General features: G+C 41.8%; 1 protein-coding gene across 2 annotated transcripts in view; it reads right to left on the bottom strand.

Moving 5' to 3' along the window:
• The window catches only part of rapgef4a (Rap guanine nucleotide exchange factor 4a), a 63289-nt gene that overhangs the window by 31119 nt on the left and 15367 nt on the right, over positions 1–16803 (bottom strand). For both annotated transcript variants that reach the window (XM_081367860.1, XM_081367861.1), the window contains exons 2-3: positions 4222–4294; positions 119–183 (exon numbers count right to left, since the gene is read on the bottom strand). In XM_081367860.1, coding sequence (XP_081223986.1) covers positions 119–183; positions 4222–4279 — 123 coding nt within the window. In that variant the 5' untranslated portion in view covers positions 4280–4294. The remainder of the gene's footprint in view (positions 1–118; positions 184–4221; positions 4295–16803) is intronic.

The raw sequence follows: 16803 nt of genomic DNA, 5'->3' as shown, positions 1-16803 counted from the left end.
TGACAATCACAGAGACTGTCATCAGATGGTCATGACTTCAGACAGGATAGTGAAACGTGTCCTGATGAACAGTGGAAGATTTCAAAGATAGATGCTTGTATTTTGGGGTTAAACAAACCTTATTTAAGTGTTTGGATGATGATCCGGTTGAACTGTTGCTCAGATTCTCTTTGTCAGGCATTCCTATAAAAAATAAATAAATAAATGTGACAAATACAATTAATTAAATAAAGATCAAGTCTTTAAAATCTAATATGAACATCAATCATTTAGTCAAGGCAAGATTAAAATGCAGCAGATTCAGCAGAAGCGAAGGTTAAGCAAGAAGATTAAATATAGTATGTAAAGTCATCATGGGGATGCAGGATGTGTGTAATCTTCAGTAATGGGCCCTGAGGGGCCGCGGGGAGCAGGGGTGGGTCATTACCCACACCACAAAAGCTCTCTCCTGCAGAAACAATAACTCTCTTGATTTATCCAGTCCTGGAAGACTCTTATCTATGATAAAACAGCACACCCCTCTTCATATAAATAGAGAGCAATGATTCTTACTGAATTCTGCACAGCAACATAGAAATATCTGTGACAATTTACAATAAGGTCCTATTAGCGTTAAAACATACAGCTGTTCATTGTTAGTTAATGTTAGCTCAGGTCATTAAATACTATTAACAGATACAACTTTTCATTAGAATAAAATATTAAATAAATGTTGAATTTAATATGAACTGAGATTCCCACACAGAAACAGATTATCTCATGTGTTTAACATCAAGATTGGTTCGCGGTGATAGACCTGTAGGATGCATACGTTTATATTTGTATCCTTCCTCAGCACAGGCCTTTTCTACGGTTTGCTTTTGGGGGACAAGCATACAAATACAAGGTCCTCCCTTTCGGGTTGTCCCTGTCTCCTTGTGTCTTTACAAAGGTCACAGAGGCTGCCCTTGCCCTGTTAAGAAAGGTGGGCATTCACATACTCAACTACCTCGACGACTGGCTAATCCTAGCCCACTTGCGAGAGTTGTTGTGTGCGCACAGGGACTTGGTCCTCGAGCACCCATTGGGACATCAGGCCAACTGTTAAAAGAGCAAGCTCTCCCCAGTGTAGACCATCTCTTTTCTTGGTGTGGAGTTGGACTCGATCAAAATGACAGCATGTCTTTCACAAGACCGTGCGCAGTCAATAATGAACTGCTTGAAATTGTTCAAGCACAAAACAGCAGTAGCACTGAAATATTTTCAGAGGCTCCTGGGGCATATGGCATCCTCGGCCGCAGTCACGCTGCTGGGGTAGATGCATATGAGACCACTTCAGCATTGGCTTCAGGCTCGAGTCCAGAGATAGCTATTGCGCCATGGCATACATCGTGTGGCCATCATGCTAATTTGCCATCGCTTATTCAGCCCCTGATTAGACCTTGCATTTCTACAGGCAGGAGTTCCCCTAGAACAAGTGTCCAGGCATGTTGTTGTTACAACAGATGCTTGCAACAGGCTGGGGCGCTGTATGCAACAGGCACACAGCCTCGGGACCATGGACTCTTCCCCGACTGCACTGGCACATCAAATACTTTGAGTTGTTGGCAGCGTTGCTAGCCCTGTGGAGGTTTCATCCGTTGATTTAGGGCAAGCAAGTGTTGGTCCGGACGGAAAACAAAGTGACAATGGCGTATATAAATCACCAAGGCGGTATCCGTTCTTGTCGCATGCCACAACTCGTCCCGCCATCTCCTCCTTTGGAGTCAGCATCACTGCAAGTCACTCACATCCTGGGTGATCTCAATCTCGCAGCCGATTTGCTCTTGCATCAGGCTACGCTTCGGGGAGTGGAGACTCCATTCCCAAGTGGTCCAGCTGATCTGGAGTCGATTCGGGGAAGCACAGGCAGACCTGTTTGCCTCCCAAGGATCCTCCCACTGTCCACTGTGGTATTCCCTGACTGAGGTCCCCTTGGCACGGATGCACTGGCTCACAGCTGGCCCCCGGGGCCTGCGTAAGTATGCATTTACCCTAGTGAGCCTCATTGCACAGACACTGTGCAAAGTCAGGGAAGAAGAACAATTCCTAATAGATTTGCCGTACTGGCCCAACCATACTTGGTACTCTGAGCTCACACTGATGGTGTCGGCCTCTTCCTGGCAAAAGGGACCTTCTTTCTCAGGGGCAGGGCAAAATCTGGCACAGGCGCCCAGACCTCTGGAACCTCCATGTCTGGTCCCTGGATGGGACGAGAAGGAATTCAGAGGTCTATCACCAGCGATGATAGATACTATCACATTCAGGCAAGAGCCCCCTCTTCCAGGCAGCTGTATGCCTTGAAGTGGCACCTCTTCACTACATGGTTCTTCCTGATGTGAAGACCCATGAAAATGTGGTGTCTGGTCTATGCTTTCCTTCCTCCAACAGGGCCTGGAGAGGTGCCTGTCTGCCTCCACCCTAAAAGTGTGCGTTTCTCCGATAGCAGCAAACCACGACACTGTGAGAGGCAGGTCTTTGTGGAAGCATGACCTGGTAAATATATTCCTGAGAAATGCATGCAGGTTGAATCGCCTCGTCCCATCATAGGATCTTTCTTTGGAAATACAGGCCTTACAGAAAGATCCATGTTGATTGAGCTCACCTCTGTCAAGAGGGTGAGGGACCTACAAGCCTTCTCTGTAAGTGAATCGTGCCTAGAATTCTGGCTGGCACACTCTTACATGGTCCTGAGACCCCGGCCCGAATGTGTGTCCAAACTTCCCACTACTCCCTTAAGGGACCAAGTGGAGAACTTGCAAGCAATACCTCCTGATGAGGGAGACCCAGACTCTGTTGTGTCCAGTGCACACTTTGCACATATACCTGGACCGCACACAGAGCTTCAGAAGATCTAAGCAGCGCTTTGTCTGCTTCGGAGGTCAGAATGGAAAGGCTGTCTCCAAACAGAGATTGGCCAACTGGATTGTGGACGTCATTCTCTGGGCTTATCAGATCCAAGGTGTACCGTGCACATTGGGAGTGAGAGCTCACTCCACAAGGGGTATCACAGCCAGGTCGGCTTTGGTAAACGGTGCTTCACTAGCAGACATACTGTATGAAGAGCTGCAGGCTGGGCTACACTCAACACCTTAGAGAGATTCTATAATCTCAGTATGGAACCAGTTTCATCTTGAGTCTTGGGTAACAACATGCAAAACTTGGACAAGTGGTTGGGTGTAGAGCTTGCATAGGCGCCCTCCCCTCTCTGAGGTGGTAACGTGTACCTTGTCGTCCAAAAGAGTTCCCCAGGTTGGTGAAACCAGGACATCTTTTCTACATCCTAGCACTCATCAGTAGTAAGTTCGGTACTCACTACCAGGCCCATTACTCATGGTATGCCCCTTTCAGGTGATCCCTTGTAATCTGGCTTGTACTTTGTATGTAGTGTCGCTGTGCCCAGTAGTCTCCCCCTTATCAGGTGGAGTCCTCCACAGGGACTCTTCCCTATGGAGTACTCTCCATCTGGTGAGGATGTATTTTCCACATACTAACCTCCTCCTTTGGGTAGGATGTGGTCTCCGTAGTGTTCCTTCCTCAACGAGAAGGAAAACGCTTCCCAACGTTAACAGCCAGGTTTACTCAGCCGTAAAAAAAAAAAAACCTTTCTTTTGAAAAATCAGAAGAGGCCCTATGACTGGAGTGGAAGAGGTGAGGGGGTCCCTCTGATATGGGGAGACCGGGAGTCAGACACAAATAGTCGTTTTACAATTTTAAAACACGCTAATTTATTTTAAAAAGTATAAATTATAGATATAAAGAACCTTATAAAGTATAAACCTCTCGAAAGTATAAAGAACATTAGCTTCAGCAAAACCCCTCAAGAACTGATCGCAACGTGCCAAGTTTGATTATCCTGAAGCACAACTGAGCAAAGTAAAGACTTTTACACTGTTACAAAAGATTTCTGTTTCAAATGAATGCTTAACTTTCTATTCAGCAAAAAAGGGCTTCAGAGGACATGTAACAAGCACACAAGTTGCACTACTTAAATTATACTTTCAAGGAATTTTTTGCTTGACAGACCCTGTTTACAATATGCTTTAGTTTTATGAGAAAATAGCAGTTTAGAGATTCTGAAAAACTGTGTTCCACAGAAGAATGACAGTCATGCATGTGTGGAACAACATCAGTGAGTAAATTTTGACAGAATTATCATGGTTAACAGGCCCTTTAAGAACGAAGACAAGTGTTTGTACTTACTGTCAGCATTTGGGACACTATCCATCACACCATAGGGAGGGACCAGTAGACCAGCCATACAATGACGATAATTCTGAAAGATACAAACAGTGCAGTCACAAGACAGTAAATACAAAGAAATTGAGTAAAATAGTAATAAGTTACTAAAATAATGTCTTAGTACATGTTCCCAGTCTTTTTGTGTAAGCTTCATCAGCTATTCCAAAGAAAAACATGTTTGTTTTTTCAATATTTCATAACTTTCCTTTTTGTTGAGCATCACCAATGCCTTTTATTTTCAATCCTTCCCTACAAATCACCTGCTATATAGATCCTGTTTTTCATGACATGATCCAGTCAACTCCTGGATCAAATCAAATCCTTTTCAAAATAAAAAGAGGGGGGGGTGGTAAATATCCTATTTCACTTGGAAATACATCAGATAGCAGAGGCAAATGAATTGTAAACACCATTTCTTGTTACCTTAAAGCATATTGGGTAAAATAGTTTGGCGTTCTGTATATGAATAATATATGCACATACACACATACTCAGTGCTATGCAAATCAGAGATAGCATATAATACACACATGAAAAAAAACATAAACCTCATCCCCCAGCTGAGTCTGTTTTTTCTTTTTAGTACCCAAACATCCAATGAAGTTTCTTGCCATAGTCGCCTAAAATCTAGTTTTTCTTTAGAGTTGCAGCCCAGAACGATGGACTCATCTAAGAACACATAAGGAAAGCAGTTTCAGAAGAGTTAGGAGGCAGTACCGTCAGTAATCTCTTAAATCAGCTCTGACTGCAGATCAGAAGGGATTATGCTGGATTAAATCAATATTTTTGAATCAAAGACCACACAGCACACACAGATCACACACATATGCACATTTCTGACACAGAGCTCATGACATACACACACTTGCAGCATTTCAAATCCTATTGCAGGTGCCACCTCTTATACCTGTAGTCTAATTTTTTATACCTCTATCAAATATGTCTTCATATAATAGACCAAATCTTAACTTCACAGTGTTAAAGATAGCCCTTGTGAGAAAGAAGTAGTTATGGATATAATATACATTAAAAGAATATACTTAAGTGTGAACTGAATAATATAATATTACAGGTAAATAATCATAGGGTTGAAAGAATTTTGATTAAGTTAATTTCATTAGTTTGAGAGAATCTCAATTTTGTCATTTGTCTGGTGTTCTGCACTAACAACAATTAACAAATTATTAAGAAATATTGCAGTGTTCATTATTATTATTTTCCTTTTCTTGAAGCAAAATATTACCAACAAAATATGTTGCAGAAAAAAGGATGATGATCAGAGAGACAAAACAGTCAAAGTTATTAGACAGTTCAGTTAGTATCTACAGCTGACAGCAAATTCAAGATAGACAGACAGATAGTGCCATTGGGAAAGGCACTTAACCTTGGATTTCTCTGGAGGAGAGCATTAGTTTACTTTATGTTGCTTTGGACAAAAACATCTGCTAATTATAGACACATGAGAGAGATTAGTGCCCATTTAATGTTTGGCGAGACGTCCAGCGAGGTCAGGTAATGCGTTTAAGACCCCACCACATGCAGAGGTTTCATACATCCCCAAAGACCATATTCAATATGTCGATTAATTCAATTAACACTGTATCTGTTTTGATCCATCAAACCCAATACAGAACGGAGGACCTTAACTTTATACATCACTGTCTCTATAGGATTTAGAATTGAGAAAATGCAATTCAATACATTTCATAAATATCATCATATAGAAGGAATGTGACAGAATAAGTAGATTTTATCACTCTCAAAGTGATGAAAGAAAGAATGTTTTAGTAACAAGAGGTGCCAATAAATGAATCTCAGTGACTAATGACACAGAGGCGGCCTGAGCCATTAACCAGGACACCTGGGACAGTTAATGCGGCCTTTCTGGGGCACAGATGTGAGTGTCCCGCTCTCTGGGGAGTGGAAGTCTCTCTAAAAGAGGACAAGTCATTATCTCTGACTGATACATCTCATAAATCACACAAACCTAACCTAATATGTCATTATGTCTATCGATAAATCCCACAACAATGACCACAACAGTCAGAGAGTGAGTCTGCATGTGGTGGGCTTCATTTGTTATCTAATGCAACAACATCAAAAGTGTCAAAGTGTGTCTTCAGAGTCTAAGGGCGTTCTTTAAATGCTGCATTAAATGCTTGATTAAAATGCTGCAATTTCTTCTCGGTTCAGTTCGCTTTCACAAGGCAACATTTCTTAATAGACCAAAATCTGTTAATACAAGTCACATGTGAGTAAACTGTCCTCTCATTGGTTAGAGTGCACCTGTTTATCTTCTGGGATTCTGCTCATTGCAGTCATCATCAGGAATGGATAACAACAACAGCTCCCCTGGCTTTATTATGGCTTTCTTTTTTTTTTATTTGCACTTTATTTAACCAGATACAACTTTGAGATAAAAAAAAAAAAAAAAAAATCTCTTTTACAGAAGTGACCTGGCCAAGATGAGCAGCACAACATTATCAACAAAGTAAAATAATAAATAAAAGAAAGAAAATCACCATGACATTAAAACATATCAAAACAATTAAAAACATTTACAAATTGTTTTTTCCTTTAACAGCTCACTAAGCAAAGACTTAAAAATATTCATTGACACCAAGGTCTCCAATTTCAGGTCATTTTGTAAAAAGTTCCAATCACTGGGTGCGGCATTCCGAAAAAAGCTTGTTTTCCAAATTCAGTTCGGGCGAGTGGAACTGAGAGGGTATACAAATCCTGTGAGCACAAAGAATAAACTCAAACAGGTTTGTCTTGGGTAAAAGAGCAAAGAAATGGAGGCAATAGACCCAAAATTGATTTATAAATAAACAGGTACCAATGTTTACATCTGCGTATTGAAAATGACGACCAAGCAACTCTACCTAAGTGCACAATGATACAACGTATCCAAAGAGCTTAAGAGTTTAGTATTGCCGATTTATACAAAATATCCCCATAATCAATGACAGGCATTGTCACGGTTGGGATGATTGCAAAAAGGTACGAGGACTCAAGTGCAGAGATATGATGGTTTATTTACAGACGGGAAAACAAATACAAAACAAAACCCACGAGGGGGAAAAACATAACTGGAAAATACAAAAATCAAAAACAGAAGCAGAACTTACTAGGGATTTACAGGGAACAGGAAACATCAGACAACGAACCAACACAGACTGCAAACAAGAGGGACTAATAAAGGGAAACTAATCAAGGGGGAACAGGTGGGAGAACTCAAACAATAATCAGATAACAAGGGGGAGGGACCAGACAATGACATGAGCACATGGCCCAAAATAACAAAACACCCATGTGCAGCACAAGACAGGACAGGCATGTGACAGGCATAAAAGTGGCCAAAACTAGTCTTTTTTGCCTCAAATGAAAAACATGATTTACTTCTATAATAAAATCCCAGCTTTATATTTAATTTGGTCCTTAATTGATTAACATGGAATTTTAAAAGATAAGGAATCATCAAATATATAACCAAGCTATTTATATTCTGTCACAACCTCTATTATAGTACCCTGTAAGTATTTAAGTGATAGTTGATTTGACACTTGTTTCTTTGATCGTGAAAATAACATTACTTTAGATTTGGTCTCGTGCAAAGTCAGGTTTAGGTCACAAAGCCTTTGTTGCACAACATCAAAAGCACACTGTAGAAAAGACACAGCTTGGTGTAATTTGGGTGCACTACAATAAATCACGGTGTCATCAGCATAAAAATAAAAATTGACATTACTAATATTGAGATCAAGATTATTAATATAAATGATAAAAAGTAACGGCCCTAGAACGGACCCCTGAGGAACACCCCTCATAATCTTTAAAGGTGCGGATGAATGACCTTCCATCTGCACACACTGTGTCGTGTTCAATAAATAGCATGATTGATAAAGACCTAGGGTTAGGCCCAGAGCCGGATTAACGCAAAGGCAAACTAGGCACGTGCCTAGGGCCCGATTGGCGGGATGGGGCCCAGACAGAGGGACAAAAAAAAAAAAAAAAAGTACAAATGTCCTATCTACAATTTATTTCAATATTTATTAATTCACTATAAATAGTGACGATGTTTATCTTAACCATAGACTGTTACATTACTGCAGTTAAACCAATTAATGTGTGCCGGCATCTGAAAGTATGTGTAACGAACGCATCCATCAGATGCTGCGAGGCTAAAGCCTAATAAGCACACAAAGAAGCACAGCTCATAATGCAGGTGTGAGAGTTGTCGTCATCTATTTTGGAGTGATTGCAATGTATTCTAAATATAAACTTGTACTGTAGATCAGCGTCATTTCTGGAAAAATCATTCACCGCTTTATTACGAGTTTAAAAGAGCGCGAGCGTCATTAACGTGCCCAGACGCGACGCTTTGAATTTGCGCGTACAATGAATAACATCGCGTCGGGAGCTGACTAGTAAAAAAGCTACAAAATTAAAAGACAAGACGTCTGTATTCTAAGTTAAAAAGCCAACACACTACAACATTTTTAAATGTTTCAAATAGTCTAAAGGATCTCATATATATGGGTCTATCTTCTAAATTCTGCTGATGATTAGATTCCTGACATTACGCCAATAATTTCACTTTATATATTTTTTTCTGCTCAGTAGCGATCGTGTCTTTCTCTTCCACTTGATTTGTGTATAGCATATTTAAGGTAGCAATGCAATATAAAAGCACTTATGCTCATCTACTGAAGTGGGATTCTGGAACTGTGAATAAATTGAATAAAACAGCAAAATAACAACAACAACAATAACATCTTCATTAAACAAAAAAGAGATTACCGTAGATAAAGTTTGATTAATATGTACAGTACCGGTAAAAGTCTGGACCCATTACTATTTTTAATGTTTTTGAAAGAAGTTTATTATTATGCTCTACAAGCCTGCATTTATTTGATCAAAAATACAGAAAAAAAAATATATGTGTTAAATATATAAAAAGTGATAGTGAAGACTTTTTTAAAACAACTCTTTAATAATCAAAAATCCTGAAAAAAAGTATCACAGGTTATAAAATAAATATTAAGCACCATTTCTAACATTTGATAATAAATCAGAATGATCACGTGGCACTAAATTCAGCTTTGCATCACAGAAATATAAAGTATAGTAAAATAGAAAACCATTATTTTAAATTTTAATAATATTTCACTTTATTATTTTTCTGTTTTTTTGATCAAATAAATCCAGGCTTGATGAGCATAAGAGACTTCTTTCAAAAACATTAAAAATAGTAATGTGTCCAAACTTATGTACTGTGTAAGTAAAAATATACTGCTTTTAAAATTAAATGTTGTATAAATAAAAAGGTTAGGAATCATATTTGTTTCAAGTGTTTTTTTATTGGGGGTGGGGGGCCTCCAACATGAATTTTGCCTAGGGCCTCCTAATGTCTAGAACCGGCTCTGGTTAGGCCTTCAATAAGGCCTCCCCAGTACAATGGGTCTTTTTGGGCAGGGTAAGGGCCATCTTTCGCTCTGCGAAGAGACCGTTTTTTGTTTGCCAGACCCCGCCGTGCAGAGCTAGCATATGGACTTGGGCCTCCAGAGTAGGCTCCACTCAGCTCGCTGAGCTACTGCTCAAGCGATAGGTTGAAGGTGGTTGGCTTGCAAGAAAGCCCCACTCCCCTAGGCTGGGTGCAGGAAAATGTCTGTCACCTCTAGAGCCACTGGCAGGCCCACAACCCTGTTAAATTCTCAGGGGCAGGTGTTGGGTACTCCCCTGTCCATACAAGGTAGTTCTGAGAACTCCAATTTCAGCTCTGTATCATTCTACCTCACACCACTATGGCTCGGGTTGAGCAGAAAGATCTAACCTTCACTTCATTTTGGTTTTCGAAGTACGCTCCCTTGAAGCCAGAGCATTGCCATGAGCTGACGCCCATGCGTACAGATGGTAGGCCCCAATCCTCAAATGAGTTTTCGAGTGACGGGGTACACAGCCAGCAGTATTGATGGTCAGGCACTGGCCTTAGCAGGCCTCCCTGACCCTGAGCCCCAACATGGGGTGCTTGGTTGTTAAATTCACTGGCCAATCAGACATTTGGCTTCAGTGGGCCTCTCTGGAGGTGAGCCCTGATTATGATCAGCCAAATAAGATTAGCCACTGTATAGTTGGCCGTTTAGGCCTCACAGACGGCAAACCCCCAACAGCGTGGGTAATTTTTGCCAGCTAGCAAGACTACTGTCAGGCAGTTGGCCTTAAAATCAGGCCACTATGAAGCTCAGTCCCCAACCTCACTGGTCGGGGTTCATAGTAACCAGTTTTCTAGCTTGCTATCAGGTAGTAGACCTCACCAGGCCTCCCTGAAGGCGAATTCCCAAGTATGGGCACTAGGTAACCAGCCTACTGGTTATCAGGTAGTAGGCCTCACCAGGCCTCCCTGTAAGTGGTACTGCGATACTGGATTCTGGCAGCTAGTGGCCGCTAGTTGCTATCAGTTCAGCTGGCCTTAGCAGGCAGCTTCTGAAGGCGAGATTGTGCCCCAGCACGACTAAAGTGTTCACTTTCTGCTACTGGTTCCCTCCCAGAACCTCTCTTCTTTATCTAGCCTACAGCCTGGTTTGCCTACCAGGCAGGCCATGTGGTCCCCTCACTGAGGGTCACTTTGAGTATTCTAACTCCTGAGTCTGGTCAGACGGTCATAGGCCTCTCGTGAGGCCTCCCAGTTAGATCAGCCCTTAGGCCTTCTCAGGCCTCCTCAGTGCTTTGAAACACAAGCGCTGGGTAAGTCCGTGGATCGAGCATAGAAACTCTCCTCACTAGCAAGGGTTGTAAACGCTCTTAGATCTGGGCCGAGTAGATCACTGTCAGCTTCGCAGTCCCTCGGGTTGGATGCCTTACCTAAAGGCAAGTGTCCAGAGGCTCTGTCTTTGGACAGACAGGAAGTTGGCAAGGCTGAAGTGTCCCATGTAAGTGACGCCTGGACAGGCCTTCCTGGTGGCATTTCGGGTAAGTATGTTCCCCTGAATTGTGATTGGCTGGGGCTCCTTCGGGGTCCCTAGCCACATTCCCTAGAAAGGACCCCTTCTAATTTGAAGCTGTGGTCCTAGGCCCTTGAGAAGGCCCAGGTAGGCCTTTCATTAAACTAAGTTTATGGAGGTTTTCCTTTGAAGCGTATAGCTTGGGCTATGACTAAGGGTGTCACGATTTTGATTTTAAATCGAAATCGATCGAAATTAATGCTCAATCTCGATTATCGAATCAAAAAATGGAATCGTCGATGCTGCCACGTCCCCATGTCACGTCAGCTCAGCTTGCCAAGCGAAAAAAAAAAAAAAAACACAGTTTGCAAGCTCTGCTATTTACGTATACCACATTATTCCACCGGCAGCACGACTAACATGGCAGGGCATCTCCGCAGGCACCACAAAAACATAGATTTATATGTTAAACCAACAACTGTAACACAAACTAAAACTTTTTTTTAAATCGAGAATCGAATCGAACCGTGACTTTAGAATCGAAAATGTAATCGAATCGAGGATTTGGAGAATCGTGACACCCTTAGCTATGACCATAGGGAATGCTGTCACTGACAGCTCAGTTTTACCCGAGGGTGAGTGGTTCTGGTATTTCATTTGAATTTGCTGATTCTGACAGTTGTCACTGCCAACGGGCATGCACTCCCCTTAGCATGGTGGCATTGGTATATCGTTCCCCAAAGCATCACTCTACGCAGTGTGAGTTCCCTTTCGAAAGGGAACGTCTAGGTTACGACTGTAACCTCTGTTTCCTGAGAACAGGGAACGAGACACTGCGTCTTTCACCATACCTCGTGCCTGCCTACCTAACAGTCCCTTCAGATGATAAGGTGATTGTCATGTTTGCAACGCGCCCTTATATATTTACGGGTCGCACGTTAATGAAGTCATAGGCTGTCACCGGACAATAGGATTGCCGTGATTTGATAGTGATTTCAGACACCTGTCATGCCTGAGGAGTTCCCAAAAGCGTCAATCTACGCAGTGTCTCGTTCCCTGTTCTCAGGGAACAGAGGTTACAGTCGTAACCTAGACGTTAGTCTCAGTCTAGTTTTCAGTATACTGAAATTAACGGTGTCGAAAGCCTTTGACAAATCAATAAAAAGTGAAAAACAATAATGGCCTCTATCAAGCGCGTCAATGATATAATTTAGAACCCTGGTAGCAGCTGTAGTTTTGCTGTGCTTTTTCCTAAAGCCTGACTGATTATGTGATAAGATGCCATGTTCATTCAAATATGAAATCAACTGCTCACTAATAAGAGATTCAAAAACCTTAGACAGAATGCAAAGTTTAGAAATTGGATATCAGAAGGATCTCCTCCTTTAAACAATGGAAAAACAAATGCAGACTTCCATATCTTCATTCAAACTCAGTGAAAGATGTCAAAGGGGCAGCTATGTGATCTGCAGCTAATTTTAAGAAAAATTGTTCTAATTGTTCAGGACCAGCTGACTTATTTACATCCAGTAATTTAAGTTTTTTTTTTTTATCTGGCAAATTAAGAGGGGTTTAAAACTAAAATTAAGATCTAGCAAATGTCGCTATTATCCATATCAATATTCGTATCTATAATTTTAGGTGCCTTGAGTGTCGACCCTTTCTTTGTAGCTGTCGTTACATTACTTTATCATTTAATCAAGGCTTCGTCAAGACAACATTCTTACCACATACATATTTTGAATAAGAGCAATTAGTTGGAATTTTATAATGAAAAGGTGCGCTTTAGTTTTGAATGGTGATAACGTGCTCATCCACAGAATCCATTTTGAGAACCATTAGCAAAACAAATATGGGTGCTTTTCAAGCAGCGTATGTAATTACCCATCAAACAGCCACAACATTGTGATACAGCCCTAAAATTGTTCCTAGTTCATGTGGTGCGAAAATGACAAAAAGCGAGTGCTTCTGCCATTAGTTCTAGGAACTATGAAAAGGTTCCTCCAGTGCGAAAGCCCTTAGTTACAGGCCTATATAACGGACTTCTGTCCATTAATTCATAGACAAACCTTTCTATGGATGAACATGCATATCCTCAAGACATTGTGGGTGTTATTACTGTTTTGTATACTGACTTTTGTATTGTGTACTGTTTTATGCAAGCTCCATGATTGAACACCTAGTTAACGTAACCTCTACTATATCATGCTTCATATAAAAAAATCCTCATTTAGTACCTTACACATTGGCACAGACACGCATTGCAAGTATATCATACATTTAACTAATTAAACAGAGGTTTAGCATAAGCTCGTATAACCCCTTGTTACTAAGGTACTGATGTTCTGTTGTGGTGGTTAACTGACTCGTTACCATAGCTTCATTCCCTGTTTTGGTTTCATTCATTCACTTTCACTCTCCATTTACCCATGTATGTGTGTTTGTGTGTATGTGTATGTGTATGTTTAGACTAGTTATGTATTCATAATTTAGTAAAATAAAGGTTTTGTGTGCACATTCATGCGAGTATTGAATTGTGGTCACTGCTTGCAAAACAAATCTTTAACGATGTGATCGATGATTTTTTTCCCAAGGACCTGTGTTGGGAGCTCCTTGTTATCCTGTCATGCTAACGACGGATGCATCCCTCATGGATTGGGGGGGGGGGGGTGATCATGCGTGGTTGCTCGGCTCGAGGTCTGTGGCGAGACCATCATCTCTCATAGCACATAAACTGCCTGGAGACACATTGGTGGTCTCTTAAATAAACCATTAGGGGGATCTGCAGTCGTGCCCCTTATTCAAGCTGGCTCACCAGATCCTCCTGTGGGCCCAAGGGAAATTGCTCTCTGTGAGGGCAGTAAATATCCCGGGGTATTTAAACTTTGGTCAAGCAGAAGTAGATCTGTTTGCACCTCTAGAGACGACACACTGTCCACTTTGGTTCTTCCTCACTCATCCAGCTCCTCTTGGGCTGGACACTATGGTACAGGCGTGGCCGAGGCGTCCCTAATCGCTCTGCTCCTGGGAGTTCTGGAGAGAGTTTGCCGGGACGAGGTCCATCTCCTATTAGTAGCCCCATTCTGGCCGGCCCGAGTATGGTTTTCGAACCTAGTATCTCTCCCGACGGCTCTCCGCTAAAGATTCTGCCCAGGAGGGGCCTTCTCTCTCAGGTGAGTGGGTCGATCCTTCACCCCTGCCCAGAGTTGTGGAAACTGTGGGCTTGGCCTCTGAAGTTCAAGTCTCTTAACTTAGTTTGTTGAGACCATCCTCTACTCCAGAGCTCCGTCCACACGGAAACTCTATGCCTTGCGGTGGAGATCATTCACTTCTTGGTGTGGGAATCACCAGTTGGACCCAGTTAACTTCCCAGTGGGTACAGTGCTGGAATTCCTCCAGGAAAGATTTTTGCAGGGTAATCCCCCACCACACTGAAGGTGTAGGTGGCGGCCCTGGCAGTTAACCAAGTCCCTTTACGTGGTGTGTCTTTGGGGAGACACCCCTTAGTAACCCATTTCCTATGTGGCACTTTGAGGCTTAGACCTGCAGTCCGCACAAGGGTGCCGGCCTGGAATTTGGCCATTGTTTTGGAGGGGCCTTCCCTTGGCTCCCTTTGAGCATATTGAGGAGGTTCCTGAGAAGTTTCTCACTCTGAAGACTGTCTTTCTCCTCACTACCTCTGCTCTCAAAAGAATTGGAGATATTCAAGCACTCTCGGTATATCCCTCGTGCCTGGAATTTGCGTCCGGTATGGTAAAGGCTTTTCTTCACCCTAGATCAGGTTATGTTCCTAAGGTTCCAACTAATACTGTAAGACCTATAGTACTGCTGTCCTCCTCCCTTCCAGAAGTCAGACCAAAAGAAACTACAGGCTCACTTGACTAGGAGTATGGCTGCATCCAAAGCATTACAGTCAGGAGCTTCCCTCCAAGATGTTTGTGATGCGGCAGTCTGGTCCTCACCGTAAACATTCGTGAGGTTCTATGACCTCGACCACTCCACTCCAACGGCGCAGGTGCTTTCTTCTGAATGTGCGCATTGATTTCACAGACGGACACTTGCTCTTATGGCAGCGTGGGTATAGTGTTCCCACAGCGTTGTTTCAACGCAGCTTGAGTCTTGGTTACATATGTAACCTTAGTTCCCTGAAGAGGGAACGAGACGGTGCATCTCCTTCCATACTCCCGGCATGCCCGTGATCGACTTGCTTCAGGTCTATCAGAAGCTGACATTGTTTGGTTCAGGTGTGCTTTATAGTTTCCTGGTCGATGACGTCACCAGCCTATGACATTCCGTCACGCCATTGGACTGATTCTATACGTGCTTCACGATGCAATCACGCAGAGGCATTTCCACAGTGTTTTGACGCAGCGTCTCGTTCCATCTTCGTAAATGTATGCAAATTTCCTGTGAAAACCATCCTGCCCGGTCTAAAATATAAACCCTTATAATATTATCATAGTTAATCAGGGTAAGACAAAAGCAAGTTTTGGTAGAAGGATTGATGATGTATTAACTCATTTAAACTTCATTAATTTTTAATTAAAAAAAAGTTACATAGTCGTAGTGTACCTTTAATTGCAAATAATGTGCCGTTTTGTGTCCAAAACGATTACATTCAGTGTAATTTTAATCGTTTAAAGTATACTATCTCTGCAATTAGTACTTTTTTTATGAAATTACTCTAGTCATCCATGTTCCAATCATTTCTGCATCTCTGGAGAGGAACGGCTCACATTATACAGCTAATGCGTCTGACAGTCCAGTGCAGAGCGCTAATTGAAAATGACTCTGCTCTGCCTCTCAGTCATGTTTCTATTGTATTTGTAATGATTTATCTTTGTATGGTAATAAGTCTAACTGCACGAAGCACTTCTTCATATGAGGAGCTTCTGCAACAGTTATATTTAATGATGATAAAGACAGCTTGTGGGTAAAAGCTCATTATTCCACAGATCATAAAAAAGGTCTCTTGTATGATTGTGTGAACTCAGTAGTGTTAACAGAGTCTCTGTCAACGGTGGGCAGACCTACAAAAAAATTCACATTTCTGTACTGATTTTTAAAGAATACATACAAAGTTTTCCATACTGTACTTTAAACCATGTATAACAGACCTGAGAGTACTATACACTTACACTTACAGCTGAAACCACACTCAAATTAGACTAAATACATTATAAGCCCAAAAGGAGGGAGAGATATGGAGAATTGTGACTGACTATATAACTTTGCTTTGCTTCCTGCAGATACAGATTGCGTGTGGGTTTGGAGAAGTATACAAGCACCAGGAACAGTGTCAAAGGTTTCAATTCCAGCAAGAACAGACTCTTCATAAAAATAAACAACCGACTGTCTTTTTGGTCACGCTCAAACATAAGGTGCAACTGTGATTGGAGTTCGAGTCCAGACTCTGATCCTTTTCCACTGTGTCCTGTCAATCCTACTGTCCTGTACAGTAAAGGAGACAAATCCCCAAAAATGTACTTTATAAAGACTTTGTCTTTTAGCACTGATGAGCTGAGCATGGGTTGCTTTATCACTTTAGTCATTTCCATGGTGATTGCACAGAATTTGGGGAGAATCAGCTTGAAGTAGT

The sequence above is a fragment of the Scardinius erythrophthalmus genome (assembly GCF_964197995.2).
Source record: "Scardinius erythrophthalmus genome assembly, chromosome: 6".
In the NCBI taxonomy this organism is placed as follows: Eukaryota; Metazoa; Chordata; class Actinopteri; order Cypriniformes; family Leuciscidae; genus Scardinius; species Scardinius erythrophthalmus.
Note: the sequence above shows the minus strand (reverse complement) of the source record. Positions and strands in the feature narration are given on the sequence as shown.